General features: G+C 32.3%; 2 protein-coding genes across 5 annotated transcripts in view; both read right to left on the bottom strand.

Annotated features, from left to right (window-relative positions):
* The window catches only part of pdm3 (POU-domain protein pdm3), a 445,430-nt gene that overhangs the window by 396,545 nt on the left and 24,259 nt on the right, over positions 1–24,626 (bottom strand). The gene's annotated exons all lie outside the window — the stretch shown is intronic.
* On the bottom strand, positions 12,673–16,356 carry LOC140442390 (uncharacterized). The gene is made up of 2 exons (XM_072533463.1): positions 14,311–16,356; positions 12,673–14,019 (listed from the first exon to the last, which is right to left on the bottom strand). The coding sequence occupies exons 1-2, from the start codon at positions 16,354–16,356 to the stop codon at positions 12,673–12,675; spliced, it is 3,393 nt and encodes a 1,130-aa protein (XP_072389564.1).

Below are 24,626 nucleotides of genomic sequence, written 5' to 3' on the forward strand. Positions count from 1 at the left end.
AAATGAAAGATAAGCACACAACGAATGTAGCCAAGCTAAGGAATTAAAAAAAAATTTCAAAAGCCGTTAGAAAAGCAAAGTTATAAAAAAAAGTTAAGGCATATTTACAAAATAATGACAGGTTATATATGAACAAAAAGACCTGAAAACTATCAAAGAGTTCTGAAGAACGTTATATAGCCGAGATGATCTAATTCCAGGGGTAGAAATGACAGTAATACAGTAACAAGGATCAGAGAAACTTCCGGATATAACCGAAAAATTTAACACTTTTAAATTGCATTATGCATTCATCTCAATCAGTTCATCTTCAAAATGGTTGTGTTAATTTTACACTGTCAGAAATAATGGTTTAAACTATAAATACAATCATTTTATATAATAAAGAAGTTAATAATAAACTGCAAGAAGTTATGTTCACATTAACTGAATAAAGAATATTTTTTACTTGTAAGTTTTTTTCTTTTAAATAATTTGTTTGTTTATTTCGTTTGTATCTTCTTCGTTTGTTTCTTTTACAAAAAATGCCTGGATACTAGATAAATAACATTTAAATTTTATCATTTCATCTCATAGGATGTTTTATTATTTTAGTTGAATTTGTACTACATGTGAAATTAAATAATATTCTTATATTAATAGTCTCCCGTTTTTATACCGCTGTCGCGGCATTGGGAGTATAGCAGGGTAGTCTGCTACATCTAGGGCCTACGGTATACAAGGAAGGTAACATGGCCAGTGCTACGCTTCAACCGTCTATTATTACCCCTGGTTTTACCCAAGGTACTCATTTTTATTCAGGCTGAGTCGACCTGGGGCCTATAGACATTTTTAAAATGTCTAGATGTTCTTGCCGGCGGTGGGATTCGAACTCCGGACCACCGGCTTGCGAGGCAAGAATCCTACCGCTTGAGCTACGCAGGCCCTATTACATAATAGGCAGGCCCTATTATAATAATATTCTTATATTAATCTAAAAAAATAATAATAAAATTTTTGTGATTGAAAAATGTCAAAAAGATGGTAAGTTTTTAAACAATTTTTTCAAATGTCAGCCATTTTGTTCGTTTTTAAGAATTTTTATTTTTTTTTTCTGGTAAACTACCTACATACATTTAATACGCATAAAAAAAAGTAAAACAAGCAGCTGGTCTTTAAAAATCCAACACAACTAGCAAACAGCAGGATCAACAGGGGAACATCATCACAGATAAAAATCAAGAAATATGCATGTGGACCAAATACATACAAGAACTCTTTAATGATGATAGGTCCGAACAACCACGATCTTATATATGTAATGACAACTTACCAATCACATCAGATGAAGTAGAAAAAGTAATATCCCAACTAAAAGATGGCAAAGCTCCTGGACCTGACAACACCTATGCTGAACTCCGAAGCTGAAGCCATTTAACACCGGCGGTACTCAACGACTAACAAAAAATATTCAATGACATATATTTAAACGGAGTAATACCAATACCATCCCTAAACACAGTTTGATTTTCGGAACTCAGTGGGTACGAGAGAGGCTCTCTTTAGCATACAAGTGCTATTTCAACGATGTGGAGATGTGAATCGCAATATTTATACATGCTTTATTGATTACCATAAAGCGTTCGATGGAGTAAAACACGAGAAGCTGATGGACATATTAACAAATATTGGAATAAACACCTGTGATCTAAGAGCTATTAGCAATCTTTACTGGAATTAAACATCGTCTATCCGTACAGAGGCAGCAGAATCTGATGATATCAAAATCAAATTGTATCAATAACATCAGATACGCGGATGACACGGTGGTATTTAAAAGTGTATACCTACAAGTACCTGGGCTAAGTGATTAAATTAGGAAGAGACCCCCAAACAACAGAGTTAAACAGAAGAATATGAATGACATGGGTAGCAAACGGGAAACTTTGGGAAAATATTAGATCAGATATTATTTGCTTAAAAAGGAAGGTCTTTGATCAGTGTGTGAACTCAGAGATAGTGTTCAAATCAAATAGTTTGAGAAAAACTTATGTTACGGATGCAGTTAAAAGAATTACAATGCTGAAATGAAACTGTTGTCAGAGTCAGAGATTGAAGATCGGCCAAAAAAATTTTAGAATGGAGACCTAGATATGATGCTAATAATAAATAATGATATCCTCCAACGAAATAGCCCGACATCAAGCTCATCCAATACAACTGGATTCACAGTACTCAAGACCGGACGCGATGGTATTGTTTACGGGAGGCCTATGTTCAACAGTAGAATTTTATATTATTTTTACGGTTCTATTGAACAGAACAACTGTTGTTTTTTATTTAAGTGTCATGGAATCCTTCTGTTATTATTTTCTGTCTTATAGCGTTATAAAAAAATTGTTATTTTTCAAAAATTTGGGAAACAAATTGAATTGTTCAAAAAGTATTTAAAGAATTGTTTTCGAAATTTATATCACATATTGCCCACCACAAAAGCTTCCTTTTGACGTAAAATTGAAAGTTGCCCAATCATTTTTGCAAAACTTGGGGAAAAGCTTACGGGAAATTAGGCAAAATATTAGACCAGATATTATATGCTTAAAAAGGAAGGTCTTTGATCAGTGTGTGAACTCAGAGATAGTGTTCAAATCAAATAGTTTGAGAAAAACTTATGTTACGGATGCAATTAAAAGAATTACAAAGCTGAAATGGAACTGTTGTCAGAGTCAGAAACTGAAGATTGGCCAAGAAAATTTTAGAATGGAGACCTAGACATAATAATAATAATAATAATAATAATAATAGCGTTTATTGTCCAACAGAATCCATTTATAGGACAAAATACAATACTAAAATTAAATGATATATTAATAATTCATAAGTACTAACTAACTAACACATTTTTCGAGTATTTTACCTTAACATAAAGAAACTACTCAATCACCTAGGTAGATCTCAGCCATCCTAGTAAGCTGCTTTAAACTGCAGTGAAATATATCGCAGTAAGCACTTAAGGAATTATAATAGTTGCACATGAGAAATAGAGGAGAATTTAACATAAGATTAGTTCTAGCTTGTGTATTTCTGAACGTAATCGAATTTCTCACTGGATAAGATGGAACGTTAAAATTTATTTGTCGAAGAATATCAGGGCAGTCAATGAGATTATGTAGTAGCTTGTACAGGAATATTAGGGAGGCATTAATTCGTCTAGATTCTAATGATACTACGTCCAAATCGCTACACAACTCACTATTGCTGATGCCCCTCTTGGGATATATGCCGTTAATTTTGAAAGACAAAAATTTTAAAAATTTACGCTGCACCTGCTCTATAAGTTGGATATGTACATCATAAAAAGGTGACCAAATGACAGAGGCATATTCCAGTTTACATCGTACAAAAGTGTAATAAAGTAATTTAATTGCCTTAATATTAGTGAGATTTCGACTATTTCTAATTATGAATCCATAGGATTTAAGTGCTTCTTTAACCTTTAAATTTACATGTTCAACAAAGGTGAGTTTATAATCAAATGTAACTCCAAGGTCTTTAATTTTATTTAAACGTTCAAGTTCATTGCCATTGATAATATAAGGATGGTATAAATTAGACTGTTTCCTAGAGTAACTAACTACTTTGCACTTATTGGCATTAAGATTCAAATGATTTGCATTACACCATTCATGTACACGATTCAGTTCACTCTGCAAAAAATGACAATCATTAAGGTCACTTATCAATGAATAAATCTTTAAATCATCGGCATAACATAAACATGGTGCAGAAATTAATTCACACAGATCGTTAATAAATAACAAGAACAATAATGGACCTAGATTAGAACCTTGTGGAACCCCTGAAGAAGCTAGGTACTTTTCCGATTTGTAACCATTATAAGCAACAAACTGCGTTCTATTTGACAAGTAAGACATCATAAAAGTCACGGCATCCTCAGAGAGACCAAAGAGACACAATTTAGAAAGTAATACGCCGTGGTGAATTCTGTCGAACGCCTTCGTAAAGTCAGTATATATGACGTCAACTTGACTTCTATTATCTAGGGCCGCTGAGATATATTGTGTGACCATTAATAAGTTTGTCACAGTGGACCGGTTGGAGACAAAACCATGTTGATATTGAGACAGCTGATTACGAGTGCGTGAGTAAATACGATTATACAAAACTATTTCAAAGACTTTCGATAGATTGCAAATAATGGAAATTGGTCTGTAGTTTTCTACCTGACCCTTTTCACCAGTTTTGAATATTGGGCACACTTTTGACTCCTTCCAGAGACTCGGATATTCCTTGTTAAGAAGACATAAATTAAAAATTTTTAATAGTGGCACAGTTAAGGCACCTATGCAATCCTTAACCAAAAAGGATGGAATATTATCAGGTCCACACGTCATTTTGTCTTTCAATTTCTTACTAGCTAAAATTATCTCAGACTCTAAAATAGGATAAAAATTTAAGTAATCTGCGTTGATTAAGGAAGAGTTAGCCTTGAAATTAATATCTGATGACAGAAAAACACTCTTGAAAAATTCTGCAAACATATTCACAATATTTTGTGGGTCGGAGGTAGTAATGTCATTATATTTCATCACACCAGGAATTCTTGAACTTTTATTTTTTGAATTTACGTACGACCAAAACTTCTTGGGGTTGATGGATAAGGCAATTTGTATATTCTCGACATATACATATACATATACATCTCGACATAGACATGATGCTAATAGTAAATGATGATGTCCTTCAACGAGATAGCCCAATATCAAGCTCATCCAGTACAACTGGATTCACAGTACTCAAGACCGGACGCGATGGTATTATTTACGGGAGGCCCTATGTTCAACAGTAGAATTTTATATTATTTTTACGGTTCTATTTAACAGAACAACTGTTGTTTTTTTATTTAAGGGTCATGGAATCCTTCTGTTATTATTTTCGGTCTTATAGCGTTATAAAAAAATTGTTATTTTTCGAAAATTTGGGAAACAAATTTAATTGTTTAAAAAGTATTAAATGAATTGTTTTCGAAATTTGTATCAAATATTGCCCACCACAAAAGCTTCCTTTTGACGTAAAATTGAAAGTTGCCCAGTAATTTTTGCAAAAGTTATTATCAATTTATTCCACTTTAATTTTTTTACCTCTACCTTTAATGTTTATTAATAAATGCACCTTTTACCACAGTTTGTTTTATAGGTTTTTCAATAAACTAACCGTTTCTTGTCTCGTTAAAATTCAGCCATTTTTCTATTAAATTGTTAATTAATAAAAATATTCAGAAAAAATGGTGGACGAATTTGTGTAACTTTTGTTATTCTATCGATAAAGAACCGATAAAATTGTTAGATAGTAGTTACAGTGACTGTAAAAAACACTGTATTTTGCTCGATTCGGTGACGAAAAATTACGGCAAATAAAATACTCCATAGTTACATAACAAGAACTAATTATAACGCATGTCAGATTCCTTATAGGTACAAAGTGAACACATGATTATTTAATTAAAAATTATAATATTTCGTATTTTACAATTTTACGAAACAATCGCCGTACCTATTTTCAATTATCTGCCCGCCGCTATTCTACATTTCCGAATTATTAAAAATTGCAATCGACGTTTTACAAAAATTGTCTTAGGAAATAAGAAGTGAGTAAGTTCATACATATGCGGGTCAGTCACCTATACCATTGCTATAGAGAGCTCCAAGTGCTTGTGTTCAAAGAGTTAATTGCATTAGAATGGCCCCACCCACCAATGCATATTAATAAAACACGTTGAAAGTGATTTATTAATGCATCTATATGTATACGGCGCTGCTGTTGCTGTTGCTGCTGTAAAACACAAATGCGTTTCAAACGACTTTTTCCTGCTCGTTCGACTAAACTATAAACGTGTAGATCATGCAGTGGAATAAGATATGCGATTAACTACCGGCCAGAGGATCGGTAGTGAAATTGTCGATTGAATTTTGATTGTTTCACTTTAAATAGACAAATTGGCATTTGGGTTATACGTTATACTGAATTTTGGAATTCCGATACATTATATATATATATATATATATATATATATATATATATATATATATATATATATATATATATATATATATATATATATATATATATACATATATATATATATATATATATATATATATATATATATATATATATATATATATATATATATATATATATATATATATATATACTTCTCCAAGAAATTAACGCACCACTTTGAAATATTAGCGTTAATAAAAATTTCCATTGTAATGTTATATTTTGTAAGCCCCTTGTATATGCTATTCGTACACTCTATATTTATTGACTGTGTTTTATCGCTATAGTTTTTTTTGCAACAAAACAAAAAGAAGCAAAAAATGTACTAATTCTATAAATATACTGATTTCCAAGTGTTCACAAATTTTATTCGGCTACTGTTTAATTGTTGATTATTGTTAATTGTATTTATTATGGAGCGTCAATCACGTAATGTAACCCGAGATGAATGTGCCCAAGCAGTGATACTGTCGGAAGAAGGTTGGAGTTACCAAAGAATTGGTCGTCGGTTTAATGTGTCCCACACATCCGTCTCATGGGTGTTAGAAAGATTCCTCGAAACAGGGGATCATACTCGCAAACCAGGGCAAGGACGACACCGGGTAACTACCCCTATTCAAGATCGATTTTTAAGAATTTCTTCTCTTCGACAACGTTTTGTAACATCGAAGTCTATAAATTAATAAAGAAACTGTTCGCCAGCGACTTGAGGAATACAACTTAACACCTAGGATTGCCGCCCGAGGTCGTCTATTAACTGCAGAGCATCGAAGGGGGAGACTACATTTTGCCAGAGAACACGTAAATTGGTTAGAGGTTGACTGGGAACGAGTGCTATTTACTGATAAATCCCGATTTGGTTTGTACAATAACGACAGACGTATTCGTGTGTTGCGACGATCCAACGAACGATATGCTCAGTATAACTTCTCACACACCACATTTTTTGGTGGAGGATCCGTTATGGTGTGGGGTGGTATTTCTTTGACCTCACGTACGGACCTAGTGGTCATACAAAATGGAACTGTTACAGCTGAAGGGTACATATTGCAGATCCTGGAGCAACATGTAGTACCATTCGCTTCTTATATCGTTGAAAATTTCTTACTAATGCAAGATAATGCCAGACCTCACGCTGCATAGATCGTCGGAAATTATCTAGAAGAGGTAGAAATTAACACTATGGAATGGCCAGCACATAGTCCGGATTTAAATCCGATTGAAAATCTCTGGGATATCCTTGGCAGGCGATTAAGAGTGACACAGATCCAACCAAACAACTTACAGGAAGTGGGAGAGGGGCTGATCCAGATTTGGAGAGAACTAAACCAAAATGAAATACGGCAATTAGTATGGGCCAACGATGTGAGGCTATTATATATAGTAGAGGTGGAAACACTCGTTATTAAGACTTTTTACATATTTTAGTTTACTTTTCTTATCATTATTTTTTCAGAATTTTCCGTTTTATTTTTTTTTTCTCCTCTTCTCTTAAGAAGAAGATTTTTTTTTTCTCCTGTACTTCAACATTTTCTGATGATTAGACAAATTGTTATAATTACTAATAAAATGTAGAATAAATCTGGTGAAGTTTTATTTTTTATTCTTTGCCTGTTTACAAATAAATTTGATTTATTGAAGTGGTGCGTTAATTTCTTGGAGAAGTGAATATGTATATATACAGTAAAACCTCCCTTAACCGAAACCTTTTTAACCGAAACATCGTTTAAGCGAAACGGCTGACAGTTTCAATAATTTCGTCAATAAAAAGTAAATGTTTGTCGCAAAACGTAAACAATTCCGTTAATTTCACTCACCAATTGATGTCTATGTGTGTTGGGAAATCACAAAAACCAAGAGCTCTAAAAGATATTTCCGAAAAGGCATTTTAAGGTATAGAAGCCAAAAAAGTTCATGGATGTCGACCAAAGTGTAAAATCCTTTTTAAAATCAAAAAACCTTTTCATCAAAGCATTGTTGCTTGTTGACAATGCGCCCTCACCCTCAAAATCTACAAAATGGTGACAATTGTCAGATTTTTGCCACCGAATGTCACAAGCTTAATCCAGCCGTTAGACCAGGGAGTCATAGAGACATTCAAGAGACATTATAGAGAAGCATTCTTAGCTGTTATTACAGGAGACGAATTAATCCAAAAGTGTTCCCGAAATTCTCAAATCTTTAACAATAAAACATTTTTATTGGTGAGCTGAGTCGTGGGCCAAGATCAAATCTTTAACTTTGAAAAAATGCTGGAACAAACTTTTTGATAAGATTTTGATTGACGAGTCTGAAGAAGAAAATGGTAGGAAAACGACAGAAGAAATTAAACCTTTCATTAAAAATTTGCCGGGACATGACGAAATTAACTAAGAAGAGATACGTGACTGGTTAGCAGCTGATGACTCAGAACGTGAATTCATCGACCAGAACATCATTGATATGGTTCTTTATCAAGACAACCTGAGCATATCAGATGACGAAGATGACGACCCAAGAGGCAACAGGCAGCACAAGACCGTCGACGAGATTTTCAATGCTTTAGAGGATTTTATACAGTAGGCCTAATTAGTGAGGGACACGACTAGATTCTTAATTTTTGTTGTCATTACATAAAGTTTTGTCCTCTTCAGATTGCTTTACGTTTCGTCGAACAATCGAATGAGGTAAACTCATGACGTTCTGCAAATTAACGATGGAGGGAGAGAGAAACATCGTTGTCAAACGAAAACGCAAAAAAATAGCAGATTTCTTTAAAAAAGCATGTTAAACTTGTTCATTTTCCTTAATTTGTTACTTTATTTTGGATTTACTTATTAGAAAACATTACGAAATCAACTCATAGTATTAATACCAATACTTTGATCAAGAATATTATAAAAAACAATGTTATTTTTAACCGAAATTCTTGTTATCCGAAACGGCCTCCCTCCCAATTATTTCGGTTAACAGAGGATTTACTGTATATATATATATATATATATATATATATATCTCCACCGTGAGAACAATAAATCTAAAAGAGAGTTCATTGAAATGTCTTATATTTTCCTTAACGATTTCTCCATTAATGTTAAGAGTGACATCAAGAATCTAAACGATATATACCACCTGTTACTTAAATCAGATACCAAGAACAATACTATATCACAGATAACTAACTTGACTGATATATCCATTAACAACTAACATACCTTTATAATTAATTTTCATTAAAAAAAAATATATAACATTCCCTTGCTTTTCTTAGATACGTCTCAATAAGATTCAATAATACATGAACAATATAATATAATTAAATAAAGAAAATCAAAATAATATTTCCCTTTACTGGGATTTAAATTCATTCGTTTTTTACCAATGAACCTTAACGACATAAAGATTCATACGAACTAATGAAGTTGTCAGCGCTTGCGTTCTGGCTTAAACAGAACCTCACTTTTAACTATCTAAAAATCAAAAATTTAGTTATTGCCGACAATTCAAAGAATTACCTCCTTTTAAATGTAGTTGCATTGGGTTTTTCGATTAACCTTGGGTAAGCCTTTACGTGACAAGTTCATAGCTGCCATACATTTCAATCCTTATAAAAAACTTTTTTTGCACATAGTAACAAAAAACACCACTATGTTACTAGCAAAGTTTTTTAATATTCTAACTCTACAATTCTAAGTTACGGTAAGATCAATAATGTTTTAATAGATAATATATGGTAGCTAATTATAATTTATTCTCTTTCAGCCCTGAAGAAGCCAAATTAATTCTCTTTGGCGAAAACGTTCGGCGAAACAATTGATACACATTAGAGTATTTCTTGCAGATTTCCCCAATATTTAAGAGTTTACTATATATATATATATATATATATATATATATATATATATATATATATATATATATATATAATTTTGCTTTTAATGCTTTGTTTATCAAGCAACCGTTATGAATAATTCACTCATTTATTTTAATTTTAGACCATGTGGTTATTGTACATGTAATTTAAAACAGTATGTAAAAAAGTATGTCCTTTTCTGGATGCTTTCTATGTATATATATATATATATATATATATATATATATATATATATATATATATATATATATATATATATATATATATATACAGAAAGCATCCAGAAAAGGACATACTTTTTTATATACTTTTTTAAATTACATGTACAATAACCACATGGTCTTCTACTGTTCTATGTTTGTATCAAACTGTGTTTACAGATGTAAACTATATTTAGTTTCAATGAATTGTTTATACAACCATTTAATGTCCAATATCTTAAGCTTCTTTAAATATTATAACATTGACTGCTACATGTCTTTTTGAGGTAACACTTTTATATTGACTTTTCTATAGATGTTGGTTTTTCATATTGTTCTTTTTAGATGAACTGATGATGCTTTTTAATTAGAGAGCGAAACGTCTTCAAATAAATAGATGAAGTAGCCAACTTCTTTGTCTGTTTTCTCCATCTTTTGACCGAAAATCTAACGTTTTGGCTAGTAATCCTTGCCTTTGTCAAGATTCTAAAATGTACAAGAATTGAGACTGCAAAGTTATTGTAAAACCTAAGCGAGCTTATTGTAAGCGAGACACTAACTGAATATTTTTTTATTTCTGAGCCTTCAGAAGTATTGTGGACTGTATTCCTTGTATAAAAAATATTTATTCTGACTTTAACACCTTTATTATAATTATTTTATAAGAACTTAAAATTAACAAAACCAAAAAAGAATGTCTTATTTCTCCTTGACAGCTACGCGCCGTCGTTGTCGCTAATGTTCGATCCATGCGCCCTGTGGTCCGTGCAGGGACGGCTCTTGCACTGTTGACTGCTGAACATGCCGCCCCCCTTGAAAGGCTTAAGTGATGCCTTTCAAACAACGCTTCTTGTAAACCATAACCATTATTGTTCATCCATTGGCAGGACGGCTAACTTTACACAAGGCCTTTTGAATTCACCTTTAGAAGTACGCACAGTCACAACCCGCACAACATTATCTGTCCCAGCATGTAGTTGCAATATTCTACCCAATTCCCATTTAGTAGGAGGAAGACCATCCTCTTGAATAATAACCAATGATCCAATTTTCACGTTGTCAGCTGCTGTTCTCCATTTGGTTCGCTGCTGAAGTGAAGAGAGGTACTCACGTGACCAGCGTACCCAAAAACTCTGAATTATCTGAGTCAGGTGATGATACCGTTTCAACTTATTCGGATTTATTTCAGTTAGCTCTTCTTGTGGCAGTGCTACAAGTGGTGCTCCAATTAGAAAATGTCCAGGGGTGAGTACACCAAGGTCTTCTGGACTTTCCGACAGAGGTAATAAAGGACGGGAATTTAGGAGAGACTCAATTTGCGTCAACAAAGTATACATTTCGTCATATGTAAATTTATTATTACACATTACCCTTCGTATATGAAACTTTACCGATTTTACAGTTGATTCCCAGATGCCACCAAAATGTGGTGAGTGAGCTGGAATAAAATGCCAATGAATCTTATGTTCCGAAAAATAATCTAAAAAATTTGATTTTACCGTTGCATCATTCATAAATGAATATAACTCCTGCAAATGATTATTTGCCCCAACGAAGTTAGTTCCATTATCAGAATACATATTTTTACATAGACCTCTTCTAGCAATGAAACGTTTAAATGAATTTAAGAATGAATTAGTACTTAAATCATATACAAGTTCAATATGTGTCGCCCTTGTTGTAAAACATGTAAAAATACATATATAGCATTTAACTACTTTACAATTCCGTAAATAGCTTGTTTTCAATTCAAAGGGACCCCCATAATCTACACCACAATTATAAAATGGCCTTGTAGGCAGAAGTCTAGATTTAGGTAAATCTCCCATAAGAGGTACAAGCAATGTAGGTTTGACACGAAAGCAAGTAACACATTTATGCAGAATGTGCCTAACCGTGCTACGTCCAGATAATAACCAAAATTTTAAACGAATTATTGATAGCAATGCTTGTGGACCTGCATGCAAGTATTTATGATGATACGATATCACTATAAGTTTAGTTAATACATGACCGTTCGGGAGTATGATTGGATGCTTCTGGTCAAAAGACAATTCTGACTTTTGAAGACGTCCACCAACTCGTAATAGTCCTGTATCATCAAGAAAAGGATTTAATGATAAGATTTTACTCGATTTATGTATTGGTTTTGATTTTTTTATTGTTTGTATTTCCTGATGAAATACTTCATTTTGTGCCATATATACCAAACAGAAAAAACTTCTTTCTTTTTCATCTACAGTAAAAGGACCCGTTGTCTTATTATTAGATGATTTACAATTGGTGACAAACCGAAGTATATATGCAAAAACACGCTGCAATTTAGCTAAGCTGGAAAATCGGTTCCAAATTTCAGCAAATTGCACAGTTGATATAAATGTTTGAATTACCTTCTGGTCAGGTATGATAGAAATGTGTGAATTTGACAAAGCCTTAGTAGGCCAAGACAATTTATGAGAAGCTAACCATGGTGGCCCATTCCACCACAATTTTGAAGTGTTTAATAACTTTGGTTCATATCCGCGCGTAATTATGTCGGCTGGGTTATCATGCGAGTCAACATGATGATCCATTAGAAAGCCTTTGTATTTCCGACACCCTATTTCCAACGAAGGTTTTCCATTGTGATGGTTCACCCAAAATCCAATGAAGAGTTATCATTGAATCAGACCAAAAATGTACCTCATCAAAGCTAACACCTATTGTTGCGATAACCGCCGATGCCAATTTGGCAGCCAATAAAGCACCACACAATTCCAATCTAGGCAAAGATATTGTTTTTAAGGGTGCTACCCTTGATTTCGCACATAATAAATGAACTAAGCAAGAACCACCTTGATCCAGTGACCGAATGTAGAGTGCTGCTCCATAAGCAGACTCTGAAGCGTCACTGAAACAATGTAATTGTCTATTAATTGGATTAGAACACAAAACTTGCCTGCTAATGTGAGTTTTCTCCAAATCTGCAATTGATTCCCTAAACTGGTTCCAAGCTGTGTGTAAATCTAAAGGTAAAGACTCATCCCAATTTAATTTTAATTGCCATAGTGATTGCATTATTAATTTAGCTTTAATTATAACTGGCCCTACTAGTCCAAGAGGATCAAATATCTGTGAAACTAAAGACAGAACTGTTCTTTTGCTAACCTTTGTGTAATTAGAAAAATTGATTTTATATTGAAGCGAATCTATCTTTGAGTTCCAATAAAGCCCTAATGTTTTTGTTGTAACATCATCTGCAAGATAATGTTCAATGTCTCCCTTTATTTGAATATCCTCATCAAAAATTTCAGGTTTGTTTGATACCCATTTTCTAAGTGAAAATCCTGCTGTGCACAAAATATTATTTAATTCATCCTTTAATGATTTTACTTCTTCAATTGAACTCCCTCCTGTAAGCAAATCATCAACATAAAAATCCTTTAAAATCACCTGGGAAGCTAGAGGCAGGTTCAATTGATTCTCATGAGCTAATTGTTGTAAGCTTCTTATAGCCAAAAATGCTGCTGGAGCGGTCCCATATGTTAGCGTTTTCAGCTTGTATGTCTCAATTGGTTGCTCATCCGAAAACCTCCATAATATTTGTTGTAGTTTTTGCTGAGTTTTGCAAACAAAAACCTGTCGATACATCTTTTCGATGTCTGAAGCTATAACTACATTATGTTTTCGAAAACGAAGAAGAATGCACATTAAATCATCTTGTAATTTTGGTCCGACCATTAGAACATCATTTAATGACAAACCACTGTCAGTTCTAGCTGACCCATCAAACACTACCCTTAATTTTGTAGTTAAAGACGTTTCTTTTAAAACTCCATGATGTGGAAGATAGTAGTTGAGTGTTTCTGAATTGAAGTCAGTTTTATCTTCAACCTTTGACATGTGACCCAACTGGATATATTCCTGCATAAACTCATGGTATTTAATTTTCATTTCCAAATTTTTATTTAATTTATTTTCCAATAATTCAAATCTTTTTAGTGCATTACTATAAGAATCTCCTAAGTCAGAAATGTTTGACCTTGTTGGTAATTTAACAACAAAATGTCCGTTTTCATTTTTAATCGTGCTAGCTTCAAACAACTCTTGACAATAAATGTCCTCCTTGGACATAACCCTTTTTGCACCAAATTCTTCTATTAACCAAAATTTTTCAATTTGGTTTTCCAAAACATTAGACGAAAAATTACATACCACTGAATTGTTGCTAACCTTAATTGATTGACTAACTGGCCCTGAAATAACCCATCCCAACTTAGTTTTTTGGAGAATTGGTTGATCCTTGCCAAGTTTTATCTGACCCACACATAATAATTGCCAAAAAACTGATGCTCCCAGTAATACATCAATTTGTTTTGAAACCCCAAATGTTTCATCTGCAAGTACAATGTTTTTAGGAATATTTATAAAATCCAAGTTTAAATCCGAAGTTGGTAAATTGTCAGAAATTTTATCAATTACCAATAAAAATGCATTTGTTTGATAATTGCTAAACTTTGATAAAAGTGTCCCATTTAATGCCTGAGAAATGTTTGTTATACCTTGACCTAAACCTTTAACCGGAATGTGTACCTTATCTGCCCGTAATTGTAATTTTTCAAAAAATGATCGTGATATAAAATTTGACTGTGAACCTGAGTCCAATAAAACTCTACATTCATGCAAAATTCCATATTTGTCTTGCATATATACTAAGGCCGTTGAAAGTAAAATATCAGTTTTTAATCTGTATGATATACCTTGCTTAGAATGATTTAAAAAATTAATTGAATCCTGACCTATATCACCCGAATGTGATTCTAAAAAACATGTCTGACCTATATCACCCGAATGTGATTCCAAAAAACCTGTCTGACCCAAAAAGTTTAATTGAGATGTACCTTCCATTGAATTATTATGGAATGCACCTTGTCCCTGAATATGTACTTCCTTTCCCTGATTAGATATGCCATTTCCCTGTGTGTGTGTTTCTTTCTGGGTAGATATACCACAAATTTGTGATTCAACCTTTGATCCGTTGAGTTGAGTTGCATTTGTTTGTAAATGAGAATTGTTTATAAATTTACCATCCATATGTAAAAGAGTATTGTGTCGTTTTCCACAAAGTTTACAACCTCCCCATGTACAATGTTGTACTAAGTGTCCATCCTTTAGACAGTTCCAACATGCTTTTGATTTTGTTACCTCTTGTCTTCTAGCTGACACTGATAAATTATGAAATTTTTTACATGAATAAAAATAGTGCGGTAAATTACAAAGTGCACATTGTTTGGACGTTGCAATGAATGACTTTGATAATGTCATTTTTTGCACCCTTTTTTTTGTTTCCTTTGATATTTGCTCTATATCTTGTTTATCCCTTTCTGAATTTTGTAAGTGTTGTACTTTATGATCTATAAATGCTAAGAATTCCTGTATCGTAGAAAATTCGTTAACTGGACCCTTTTCTTGCCATTCCTTATTTGTGTAATAATCAAGCTTTTTCTCTATGGTACAAAGTAAAAGAACATCCCAATGTTCAACTGGATAACCTAACATACCTAGTGACTTTAAATTTCTTTTTATACAACCTGACAATTTCTTTAATTCTAAACTATTTACCTGAGTTATTTTTGGATATTCATATATAGCTTCAATATGACCACGTGCAATAAGTTTTTTCTTTTCATATGTTTCAGATAAAAGTTGCCATGCAATAGTAAAATTTTTGCTAGTAGTTTTTAGCTGCTCCAGTTCATCCTGGGCATCCCCTATCAAAGCCCTTTTTAAATAGTGAAGCTTGTCAACATCATTTAAATCAGAATTTTCTATGACCATACTAGTAAAACTATCTCTAAATTCTAACCAATGTTGATAACAACCATTAAAAGTTGGAACCTCCAGTGGTGGTAACCGTACATTTTTTAAGCTATTTGGATCTAAACTAGTATTGTGACCTGAGTTTGCTATAGTATCGTTTAAATTAACTTCATTCTTTAATATAATTTCTGCAGAGGCTATTAGTTTAAAATATGCATCCTGAAAATCTAACCTTTCTTGTAATTGTTCCTCTGATGTGTCTAATAAGTCAATTTCACTTTGTATTTGATCAAAATCATTCCACCATTCTTTGCATTTGTCAACCCTAACTTGTAATTCTACTATTTTATCGTGAGTAAAACTGCTTATAAATGAATCAAATTTTGTAATTTGTGCCTTAAAGATACCACGCTTTCTTTTTAAAACTGTTAACTGATCCATTGCATCGACTATGTATAATATTAATAAAGTTTAAAGCTTGCTATTAATAAATCCTAACAAACCGAAATTATAATAACCTTGTGACACAAATTAATATCTCTCTTATTCCAGGATAGGTATTATAGGAATGAAAAAATGTGTACTCACCACATACCATGCCATATAAACTTTTTCACTTGCCGATAAAAAATACACTAACTTGTTGCTTGTTGATAAAATCCGTTCGAATGACCATGAATATTTTTTTATTTCTGAGCCTTCAGAAGTATTGTGGACTGTATTCCTTGTATAAAAAATATTTATTCTGACTTTAACACCTTTATTATAATTATTTTATAAGAACTTAAAATTAACAAAACCAAAAAAGAATGTCTTATTTCTCCTTGACAGCTACGCGCCGTCGTTGTCGCTAATGTTCGATCCATGCGCCCTGTGGTCCGTGCAGGGACGGCTCTTGCACTGTTGACTGCTGAACACTAACATTAATGAATGAACACAGACTAAAAACTGACATCTGATGTCTAATGCTTACTGTCATTAATATATAGATTATGTTTACAGGTGCGGGTGTTTTTGTCGAAAAAGGAATAGTGAAGATATGTTACAACTTTTGAGATTTAAATCAGATTGAGATATATCTTATTTAGGTTCTTTGAATCTTTTTGTCAATAATTACGTTGTCATTTATTCGTATGCCTCCCTTTTCTTTTTGTTTTTCTGGGTATTTAAAATGTTTATGCTTTTAACGTCAAACTTATGCTTCCTCTCATTCTCATGCTTTGGCGCAATGTTGTTGTTGTTGTCATATTTGTGGGAACGAATTCTTTATTACAGAAGTTGACTAGTTTGTCCAATATAGACACCTGCAAAATTACTATATGGTATCTAGTAAACAACATGTGATTTTTTTAAGTTTTGGAATTTTTGTTTTTATTTTAGTCTTGATGTTAGGGATATGCATTACTTATAAGGGCATTTTTTCTTCTTATGGGAGAATGGATAATGCTATTTATAGTTAATATATCGTGAATACTACGTTTCTTTTGTGAACCACATAGTTTTGTGTTATTAATGTGATGGAAAGTGGCATCCAGAAAATTTATTTTATTATTTTGTACAATTTCTATGGTAAACTTTAATTTTGGATGATAACTGTTAAAATTATATAAAATTTCGTTTATTTTATTTGTTGCGATACCACAGATAAAGTCATCAATATAGCGGTAGAAGAATGGGGTACATTAAAATATAAGTGACTCATGACAGATTCCTCTAAATCCTCCTTTAGTATCTCGCTTTACATGTTGGTAACTATATTTTTTACAATATCATCTTGTTCTCAATTCTTATACATTTTAGAATCTTGACAAAGGCAATGATTACCTGACGAAACGTTGATTTTAATGGAATATTAAAATCTAGTTCCCAGTTCTGAATCTAAACCCAGGATATTATTTTTGTTATTATATATATATATATATATATATATATATATATATATATATATATATATATATATATATATATATATATATATCATCATCATCATCATCATCATCATCATCATCAATCAGCCGTGAGTTGTCCATTGCTGAACATAGGCCTCCTCTAGACTTTTCCATCTGCTTCTGTTCTGCGCCTCTGCTATCCAATTGGTCACGATTCTTTTGAGGTCGTCGGTCCATCGCGTTGGGGGTCTTCCTCGGCTTCGCTTGTCAGCCAGTGGTCTCCACTCAAGCAATTTTATATATATATATATATATATATATATATATATATATATATATATATATATATATTGTTATGATTCAGTTTATCAATCAAAGATAGAATAAAAATTTGATTTTGTTATATAACGCCGGCACATAACTTTCCAACGCCCTGTACATCGATTTGTAAATATTTGTTATAAGTAGTTTTAAGCAGTGGATTTATCCATAATGGGTTTTACCCTAAAGGACTGGAAAACATTAGTAAATACTTTAAAGTGAATAGACAATTGTTTCCCGGTATTTGTAGATTATTAATATTTTAAAAGCCTTTGTTTTTTGTTTCGCTGGAAATGCCAAAAGCCGCCAGGTAACTAGTTATTATATTTAGAAAGTAAGTTACAAAAAACCGTTATCATTTTCAAAGAGTTTATTTACAAGTGATGCTTGGTTTTTCTGATATCAATTAAGAGGCGGAATATAGAAATTTTCTGATTGGTTGGAGAGTTAGTTTAGAATGGGAAAAGAGAATGAATGTTTTGAAAGTTTGGAGTAAAGATTATTATGTGATGGTGATCGTGGGGAAGCAGTCAAAGTTTTGTGTAGTCAATTTAGAAGCAAGTTCCAGTAGTTTAATAATTAGAAGTGACTGGCTGAAAGGTGGAAAGCGAGATAGATCCAAGCTGAGAAGTCGAATACCTCCTTGGATTCTATAAAGTCCAACTGAAAGATTGTTAGTACAGTATACTCCCTCTATAACGAACACGGTTTTTACGAGTTTTCGCTTATCACGAGGTACATTAGATGTAACGTGAAATTTCTATTGAACTGTAACCCTCTATAGCGAGGTAAATTTGCTTATAACGAGAGAAAATAAGATTGAAAAACGTGTTTTTTTACGTTTTGGTCCGACTGTAATTATAAATAAATACACTTTTTAACTGCCGTCCGCAATAAACTTCTTACACTTTATGATTCTTAGTCGGAAATTTACAATTTATGATTCACAAGTGTCATTGTAGAGGGTTGATCATTCACACCTAATAGTATAGGTCCTTCTAGACAAGATGTGGAAAGTGTTTTTTAAAGGTTGTCAGAAACTTTATCCAAAGAAAAAACGCAAATGAAGAAGCATAAAACTGTTTCACATCTTTAGAAAATATGATAGATAGAATACTGGACAATTTAAAGCAGTCAAAAATGACAGACGTCTTCCAATTGCAGACGCAGTAGTTTATGTTATTCTTGAAAATACGCTTTATACAGATTTACAGAATACAGATTTTTTTGTTTTACAGTATATCATTGACAATAAAATTAAACAACTCTTTTTTGTTTTAATGTATTTCATTGACAATAAAAGTAAACAACTGTTTTTCAATAACGCCATTCCAATAATATTTATAAGCATCTTATATTGCTCAGAATGGCTTCACTATAGAAAGTTAATGTTATAGAAAACTACATATTCATATGTATGCACAGTATTTTTGTTGTTGGATATAACGAGATCCGCTTATAACGAGGTAATTAGTCAGCGATTTCAGTTCTCGTTATAGAGGGAGTCTACTGTATATGAAAGAGAGGAGAGAATTTTGGAGTGTTTGTTGAACGAGTATTGGTAAAAGAGGCCTGCTCGTGTTTTTTGGCAAAAGAGTTTGCTGGTATACTGACAGGTTGACACTTAGAACAAAGAAGGCTTTGATTGGTAGCCTAACATAATCAACAAGGGGGAGCTGTTCTGATCGAAAGAAGACATCGTCGTGTGTGAGTGAAAAGGTCAGTCAATAATTTTTATGACATAATTTTTTTGTATATAAATAAAAATATGTATTTTATACATATTTTTATTTTATCAAATAAAAGACTCTATACTATCAGAAGAACAAAAATTATCGCTATTTAAGATACCATCAAGTTTATAAAAGTTTTTTTGTTATTTCAAATTATAATTATAAATATTGCGTAATAATTGAAAAGGTTTCTTTTTATAATATTCAAATATGTTTGTACAAAAACATATGAACAAAAATTGCAATAGTTAAAAATTTTCATATTATTTCTTTTGATAATAAAAGATATTTGTATTTGTATATTTACGTTATTTCTATTTATTTCCTTTCCTTATTTTATCCCGAGAAGGAAAAATTAAGAGATACTTGAAGTCACGAGAAAATATAAGTGTAACCTAAGCTGATTTATTATTTTTATAAAACGGCACCCTGAGATTGTTTTGTTTTTTTTTTAAATGATTTACGACACTTAGATAATTAATTAAATAATTAATTAAAGTAATTAACTAAATAAAGAGTTAAATAAAAAGTAATAAAATGCAGATCATAATATATATATATATATATATATATATATATATATATATATATATATATATATATATATATATAGTAAACTAAACAATTTGCAGTAGTCACTAAAAATGTGAGTTTTGGTTAAATTATACATACTATCTAGTGTTTATCTATACTACAACTAGCGCATTTACTTACTTGAATAAACATATCAAGTGGCCGATAAAATGCTGAATAATTAATGTTGGGAGTGAATTTGTGTCAAAATAGTGGATTTTGTCAGTCGAAAATTTAAAACAACAATTATTAATTAGTGTATTTTATGCACAATAAACAATTCTTTTTGTTCTTTATGTTGTACATCAAAGCGGACTTCAAAAATTATTTTTTTTAAATAATAGTTTTCTATCTTTATATGAAATAGTATATTGATGTATAACAGAAGAAATTGATCCTAATGGATGTTAGACGGTGACTAAAATGAGAATATAAAAGTACAGTAAAGTGTATACATATATTGTAGTAAGTTATGATGACACAAACACATACATAAAAAATAAAAATAAAAATTGTAAAAAATGCAATTGTGAAGATTATCTCTTTATATAATACTAAATTTTTTATATGGACAGAATGCGACAACAAAATCTATAAACAGATAAGGACTTATTTGTCATAGGAAGAACCAATACCTAGGTAATGTTTGCTGGTACAATACTGCCAAAAATTAGCCAGGAAAGAACACAAACTATAAAAAACATTGAGGAGAATGTAGAAAAAATGAAGTGTACATCAAGAAGTGGCGACGAAATAGACAGAGGTGGACACATAGAGATTTTAAACAAAAAAGTAACAGTAACAACTACAAAGAATCAGAGAGGTTTAAATTGGTTTTAACTATAGCAACATGATATTCCTACAATAGTGAAGAGGTTAAAATTGAAATCATGGCTGGCATTAGATGCATACATGCTAGGACATCAGAAAAAATGTACCAAGAGTGGCAAACGAATAGGTGTATAAAATGGATCGTTACAGATATATAAACATTGAACAAAAATAAAAATCATCTGCTCACACACCTTTATATTTCTTGCACCGTTTACTACTTGCCTCTATGATCTTCTTGGTCTACATATTTTCCTCGGTTGGTGGGAATCCCCTATAATATTCGCTTTGGTCATAATGATAATTTTCATATCGACATACATAAATCTATCTCAAATAAAATCGGAGAAGATCAGGCGGGGTTCACGGCAGGAAGATCTTGCATAGACCACATATATACACTCCAACAGTTAATTGAAAAAAAAATGGCAAAAAATAGACCAGTACACATGGCATTCATAGATTTAAAAAAGGCATATGACACGGTCCCCAGAAAACAACTATGGAACACGATGAAGGAAATCGGAATAACTCAGAGGTTAATAGAAGCCGTAAAAAACCTTTACAACAACAACAAGGTAAGAGTTAAAACCGGCAATAAATACTCCAACGAATTTAAGACCACAAAAGGCTTATTGCAGGGATGCTCTACATCTCCGACACTGTTTAAGATATTCCTCGAACAAATATTAAAACCATGGAAAATAAAATGTGAAGGGATGGGAATACCAATCCAGGACAACTTCTTGTACACATTAAGCTTTGCAGATGATTAAGTGGTAACGCTCAAGATGAAGAAGATCTGTGCTATATGCTCCGAAAATTAGAAAAGGAATACACAAAAAATGGACTGGAAATAAATCTAGAAAAGATCGAATATTTAACAACAGAGCAAGAACCAGTGAGAAACTTGGAAATGGACGATAATAGGGAAATTAACGGCACTGACAAATTCAAATATTTAGGATTCATACTCTCAAAAAATGGAACCACCGAGTAAGAGATAACCAGCAGATTAGCACAGACAAGAACATGTATTAAACAAATGAACGGGGTACTGTGGGATAGACAGATTACCAGAAATACAAAGAAGAGAATTTATAACACCTTGGTACGCAGTATAATGACCTATGGAGCAGAGAATTGGGTAATAAATAAACGAAATAGGTCCAAAATCACAGCAACTGAAATGGAGTTTATGAGAAGAAGCTGCAGAGTGACAAAAATGGATCGCATCAGAAATGAGGAGATAAAACGAAGAATGGCAGTAGAACAAGACATACTCAGCTACATCGAAGAAAAACGTTTAATTTGGTATGGACATGTGATAAGAACAAATCATACAAGGTGGATAGCAAAGATTTCGGATTGGAGCCCAATAGGAAGGAGGAAAAGAGGTAGACCCCGAAGATCATGGAGGGATGAAGTGGACGAGGCCATTTAAAGACGAGACCTTAGAGATGGAGAATGGCAGAACAGAAAGGACTGGAGACGTTGGCTGAAAGAAGGAAGGCGGCGACAGCTGTAAAAACCCTTATATAGATAGACATACATACACTATTTCAGTCTTTTGCATTCTGTAGTTTCCAGGATCTCGATCTCTATGGTCACACTCTATCTTTTCTAATTAGTTTGCAACAGCTATGCTTTTATTTTAGATGCGGCTTTTTTTAGTTAGTATCTAAACGTATACAAATCTATAAAATCAACTTAATACCAGCTAGGGTGAAGCAAAGATATATAAAATAGCCAAACATAGAGCAATGAAAGCTAAATATTTTAATCACATTAGATGTATCAGAGATAAAAATAAGAAAATACTAGTTTACAAAAAGTGTGTCAAAAAAATAGAAAAAGTATTTTGGCAGTTAATTAAATGAATATTCAACTTATTTTCTTGCCACTGTTTGTATAGTTTTCACTTCTCCTTTTTTTCTAGATATTTGTTTGAGCACCACAAGCTTTCTTTATCCTCAAACTTTTTGAGGTTTTCAATAGCAGTATCTCTCATAATACTGGGCATATTTCTTCAAATTGTATTGGACGTTTGTTTCATATTCCTGCATATGTTTTTTACTTAGCCTGAATATACCTCGTTTCCAATCTTTAAACACCCACCATTTTATTTTTGTGGTACTCTCTGATATTTTGGTTTAGTTTCTCTTTTTTACTTTTATATCTCCCATCACTGCCGTACTCATATTAAGAGCCTGTGATTTCAAATTGTCTACTAAAACTGATGTTGTTTGATTCCTATATAAATTTACAATTACACGAACGTCTCTGCCATCCAAGCTAGTGTCTCTTAGAACTTTGATCAATATAGAGTGCTTAACATGATTAAATGTCTTTTGGATGTCAATAAAACAACAGTACATGTCTACAGATATATCACTACATCTTTGAGCAAGTACGTTCATCCCAAACAATGCCTCTCTCGTTTCAAACCCGTTACGGAAACCAAACTGTGTGTCATCCAGGTATTCCTCGCATTTATTATAGATACGGCCATGTATTACCTTGAAAAAAAATATAAATAAATGGCTTAACAAACTAATGGTTCCATAATCAGCACAGGTTTTTGCCGTTGACTTTTTAGAAAAAATTGTATGAACAATAAATTGGACCAATTATCAGGTAGGTACACCCTGGTATAAATCGTATTGAAAAACAAAGTTATAGCCCCCAAAACATTGCTATTATTTATAAGTTTAAATTGCCCACCTCCTAATAAAATTTCACTCCGTATGTCTTCTAATTGATCATAGAAAGCTTTTGTTTCATTCTCACCCAGACATATTTGAGGAGCATACACAAAACGATCAACAAATCTTTATTCATTTTTTATTACAAATTTTACTGTTATTATTCTGATCACTCGTTCTTAGAACTTCTACTAGGTTATCATTCATTTCTATTTCAGCAGTTATACCAACTCCATTCGTAATACATTGTGTCCCTATATGCCACAATTTGTATCCTTTGCCTAATTCTTTCTCGTTCCTGGTATGCTCAGTTTAATTCCGGAACATTTTATTTCAGGAGATGTCATCATTTCAGTACAATTTTTGTTATATCGGAAAAGGTCATTTTATTATTGTGTCGTAAAGCTACTTTAAACATTTGGTACCTGAATGATTTTCTATCAGCATCATATCTTGTACGACGTAGCCTACACATCACCAATGTAACCAATGTGAAATATATCCCCACACCCGCTTATATTTTTTGTATAGACTAAGATACCAACTGCAAGGACTGCGCTATAAGCCAATATATTGTTGCTTGTATCCCACCACAAGAAGGCACGTACTTTATCTGAGATACCTTACCATACTAAGCGATCAATAATTAATAAAACTCA

This window comes from Diabrotica undecimpunctata, chromosome 5 (assembly GCF_040954645.1).
Source record: "Diabrotica undecimpunctata isolate CICGRU chromosome 5, icDiaUnde3, whole genome shotgun sequence".
Taxonomy (NCBI): Eukaryota; Metazoa; Arthropoda; class Insecta; order Coleoptera; family Chrysomelidae; genus Diabrotica; species Diabrotica undecimpunctata.

Excerpts from the sequence above, each read along its gene's own strand:
- LOC140442390 (XM_072533463.1), bottom strand. The coding sequence starts at position 16,356 with ATGGATCAGTTAACAGTTTTAAAAAGAAAGCGTGGTATCTTTAAGGCA. Across the intron at positions 14,020-14,310 it reads AGGTTAGCAACAATTCAGTG|GAATATATCCAGTTGGGTCA; the intron begins GTATGTAATTTT and ends GAGTTTATGCAG.